At 37.7% G+C, this 4,649-nt stretch overlaps 1 protein-coding gene across 1 annotated transcript in view; it reads right to left on the bottom strand.

The window, feature by feature from the left end:
• Positions 1-295: 295 nt before the first annotated feature.
• DPY19L1 (dpy-19 like C-mannosyltransferase 1) overlaps positions 296-4,649 on the bottom strand; it is a 130,778-nt gene continuing 126,424 nt past the window's right edge. The window contains exon 20 of the mRNA XM_007958244.2: positions 296-452. Within this exon, the coding sequence (XP_007956435.2) occupies positions 296-452 (157 nt within the window). The remainder of the gene's footprint in view (positions 453-4,649) is intronic.

Raw genomic sequence — 4,649 nt, 5'->3', positions numbered from 1 at the left:
CTTTTATAAAGGTAGCTTTGCTCACTTAAGCACAGATATTTAAGTTGTACAAGCACATACTCATTTGCATAGCAAATTTTAAGGGATGCATTGAAATAATAACCAATTGATAAAGGTGTAAGTACTTTTTACAATCAGAATGGTATTCAAGTTCACCAAATAAAACGTTTTCTATTTGAAAACAGTTACCTATAAAAGTTTTTGTGATTTGAATTAAAAACAACATATGACTTATTAGTAAAACGTTAAAACCATTATTGATGGGATTCTGTGTAGGCAGCAGTTCAGGTAGCAGTCATTCTTTTATAACTTCTAAGACTTTGTAAACATTGTTCTGGAATACAGTGGTGAAGTGAGGCTTTGATTCCTTCACCAAGAGGTTACATAAGGGAGTTTTCCCAGCATTTGCAGGATCTTCCACATCCCAAATTTCAGGCATACTGCAACCAGGCCTAGAAAAATCAATATAGAGATTAAAAATCATCAACATATATAACCTTATTTCTGACCTAATTTCACTTAAAAAAGTTTTTGAAAGGTCCTATCATAGTTATTTATATTTTGTAAGTGGCCATAAATCCTCTTCAGAACAAGATAAAAGCAGCAATGGTGATAATAAAGAAAAACAAACCAAAAACAAAACCTACAAACATGAATGCAGGTGTCGGGTAAAAGAGATCTGGGTTAAATTCTGCCTCTGCTGCTTTCCAACAATCTGGTGGTGGACAGATAGTTAACTTCATTCAGTCTCAGTTTCTACATTTGTTAAATGGGGGAAATACCCATGACATAGGTTTGTTATGAGTAGTAAGAGATACATCTAGCAGTGTCCAACACATAGTAAGAGACTATAATACATGGATTTTTAAAATTGTAATTGAGAAATGTGTTTAGTTCACAGGAAAATTGCATTAATTATATTCTAGAATGAGTCAATTTTAAGAAAATTTTAAACTCACCATTTTGTGAAATGCAAAATTAAATCATAAAAGCATAGTTTTTATAAAGAAAATAAACGAAATTAGTATCATGTGACATTTGTCATTCAAAATAACTGCAATATTTATTTTAAATCAAGTACCAAACTCGCCAAACCAAACTCACTGCTGTCGAGTCAGACCTGACTCATAGCAACCCCTTCTTGGGTTTCCAAGGCAGTATCACTATGAAAAAATAACTTTGCCTTTGCTAGAGTTTACACTTTCTTTGCTTTTTGAAACATTTAAGAACAAAAAAGTACAGAGAATCAACAAGTGCTTATGCCTTACTTAGCTGCTTTACCTTTTAAAATAATTAATAATAATTTAAAAAATTCCAAGTCTCTCTTATCCCCACAGTCCCATTCCTCCATCCTCTACCATGAGACAAGCACTTTTACAGAAATGTGCATTTTTCTTTTTCTTTTAAATAATATTTAAAAGTCATTGGTCATTGTAAAAGTCTCAAAAACCTATACTAAGTATAAAAAAATGAAAGTCACCCTCACCTCCAATACCATTTCTCAGAGGTGACATCTGTAAACAATCCAGCATATATCCTGCTAGATCTATTTTAATCTACCTTCAGACACTCATGCATACAAATAAATACATATCTATACACAAAATGATCCTGGACTGTTTTTACAAAAATGGGATTATTCTGGGGGGAAGCTCTGATGGCATAGTGCCTATAGCAATTGACTGCTAACCAGAAGGTTGGCAGTTCACACCCACCAGCCACTCCTTGGAAGGAAGATTGGGCAATCTAGTTCCGTAGAGATACCGCCTTGGAAACCCATGCAGGGGTCGCTATGAGTCGAATCGACTTGATGGGAGTGAGTTTGGTTTTTTTGGTTTTCACTAAGCAATAAAATGGAGCCATTTTTTTCATCCTATTACATAAAGACCTATTCTTTTTAACAGTTGCTAGATGAGGCAGTCTGCTTCCATCAAGAGTTTGGAAACCCTATGGGGCATTCTAGTCTATCCTACAAGGTCACTGTGAGTGTGAATCGATTCAGTAGTAGTGGGTTTGGTTAGTCCTCCTAAACAACAAACCTCTTGCTGCCAAGTCGATTCTGACTCATGATGATGTCATGTGTTACCGAGTAGAACTGTGAGCTGTAGTGTTTTCTTTGCTGTAATAGTTACAGAAGCAGATCATCAGGCAGTTTTTCTACAGTACGCCTGAGTGGGTTCACACCACCAACCTTCCCATTAGTAGTTGCATGCCAACCTTCTGCACTACCCAGGAATCATTCCTTTATAGATGGGTATGTTCACATTTTGTTATTATAAAACAATGCAGTCATAAACATTCTCAGGCCTATATCCTTTCTGCAAGCTAAATTTCTAGAAGCAGCGCTATTTTTCTGTCAATGGGCTGACACAATTTTTTACTTTGCCCCCATCATATTATCTCTCAAAAAGGTTCTACCAGTCTGTTCCCATGAAGAGTGTTTGAGTGTACTTTTCTGCATATCCTCACCAACATGAGATTTACCAAGATTAGATGAAAAAGACAATCAGATTAGACTCATGCTTTTCACCTGTTAATTTTCTAACATTTGTCCAGGCCACACAATACCTTTGTATTATATTATAAGTTACTACCCAGCTCCTGAGTTCAACTGTTTTCAGGAAAAAAGAGAGGACAAAGAGCTGCCATTATGTACTCTCTCTGACTGAAGGCAGCATCCTTTAGTCTCTGAGTTTCCTAAGGTTTCCCTAGCCATCTAGCTACATCTTGAAATAGCAATAGTGAAATGTGAATTATCTTCTTTTGAACCCATGTATTTTATGTCAACTCTATTATTGGAAATAATGAAAGAAAGCAGAGAACTGAGAATAAGAGTAGTTAAAAAGAAATTTGTCTCCAATTTGCATTCAAGGGTATTCAGAATTTGTATATGAACACATGGTCTATCAAATTTTTTAAGAACTCACAAAACCACACAATGACAGCTCTTCTCAATGAGATCACATAAATACAGTGTCACCACTATGCCAAGCATGTATTAAGCACTAGGTAAATGTTGGTCCTCTTTCCCTCTCCTCACCTATCTGATTTGCCCATTTGTTTTCCTGCCAGAACAGAAGGCACAGTTTTTGTTTTGTCTCCAGGTTTAAGCAGAGCAGACCTGTCTAATGTTTCTTGAGATTTATCATCAGTCTGGCTTAGCAGTAGATGGAAAATGTTGTTTTAGTTACTGAGTGAGATAAATAGATGGGAGATAGCTAATTTCTTTGCTTCCTCCAGCTCAACTCCTACAGGGACAGATACACAATGACAAGTGAAGATCAGGTGAGAGAACTAAGCACATATGCCATCCACCCCAAGCTCTAAGTGCCCAAAAACCAGATCCACATGGAGACAATCTGAAGCCAGTTAATTGGCTGACTTTGTTGATGTGCATAATTTCATTGCCACATTTTCCATATTTGTTTTTCCATCCCTTCTTGCCCAAAAAACAGTGCTCTGCCTATTGGAACCCAAAGTGACTCAAGTTATCAAATCCAGACAGCTCTACAAACATCTTAAAGCACAAAACAACCCAGCCTTTATAAGGCTCACATATTTAAAACACTATATGGGGTCTAGGAAAAAAAATGATGACTCTTGAATCAAGAGTCATTGTGGGCTTGAAGGAAGATGGCGGAATAGGCAGAAAGACTGCACAGATGCCCCTCTTCAACAAAGAAAAGGGAAACCAATTAACACAGATACACAAGAAAATCCTGGATCCCTGAGCTTTGAAGGGAAGGATATAGAAGTGGACTAAACTCCAACTAGCAGAAGAATTTGCATGAAAACACCAAAAAAAGAGACAGAGACATATGGAGCTGCAGTCCGGCAGCCATCCTGACAGCACAGACAGCTTGGGTACTGCTGAGTGGTGGTAGGACCTAAGAATTAACCAAAAAATCAGACCAGCTAGCCAGGGACTGCATGGAGGACTGCTCTGGTGGCTGGGGAATAAAAGAGGAAGCAGAGAAGAGGAAGGGAGGCTGAGCTGTGAACGTTTGCCTGTCCAGAGGGTGAGCCATTTTGAATGTTTACAAGCAGCTTGACCATTTCAGATATTTAAAGCAACAGCATACTCCCAGGTTCCAGGGACTTAAGAACAGGCTCTGCTTGCTGGGAACCACAAATACATCCCAGATGCACGGACTAAAAAAAATGTGCGACATTCCCCCTGCTACTCTTACCCCATACCCTCTTAGTGCACAGAGGTGCAGCCATCCCTCATTCTCACCCACCTTCTAGGCTGGCAGGAATCCATCCCAATCTGTGTGCTCCCAAGGAGGCTGGGTACCCTGTCCCACCCTGTCCAGATTTTTTTTTCTTTTTTTTAGTTTGTTTGTTTTTGTCTGTTTTAAACTACTACTACTACTACTACTACTACTACTACTACTACTACTACTACTGCTATAACTTTTGTCCTTTTTATTATCATTCTTTATTCTTCCCTTCCCAAATTCTAGTTTTCAGCTTTTTTCTTTTCCCTGCTCCAGGCTACATTTTTTTTTTTCTTTTTTGTGGGTAATCCCGTTTTTCTTTTTGCGTTTCTCCCATTTTTCTTTTCTTTTTTATTGTGATTTGGGTGAAAATTTACAGAGCAAATACACTTTCCATACAGCAATTCACATGCACTTTGTCTCATGACA

This window comes from Orycteropus afer, unplaced genomic scaffold (assembly GCF_000298275.1).
Source record: "Orycteropus afer afer isolate SDZICR_OR568_19922 unplaced genomic scaffold, OryAfe1.0 scaffold00893, whole genome shotgun sequence".
In the NCBI taxonomy this organism is placed as follows: domain Eukaryota; kingdom Metazoa; phylum Chordata; class Mammalia; order Tubulidentata; family Orycteropodidae; genus Orycteropus; species Orycteropus afer.
The sequence above is the reverse complement of the archived record's forward strand: the minus strand, read 5'-3'. Positions and strand labels throughout refer to the sequence as shown.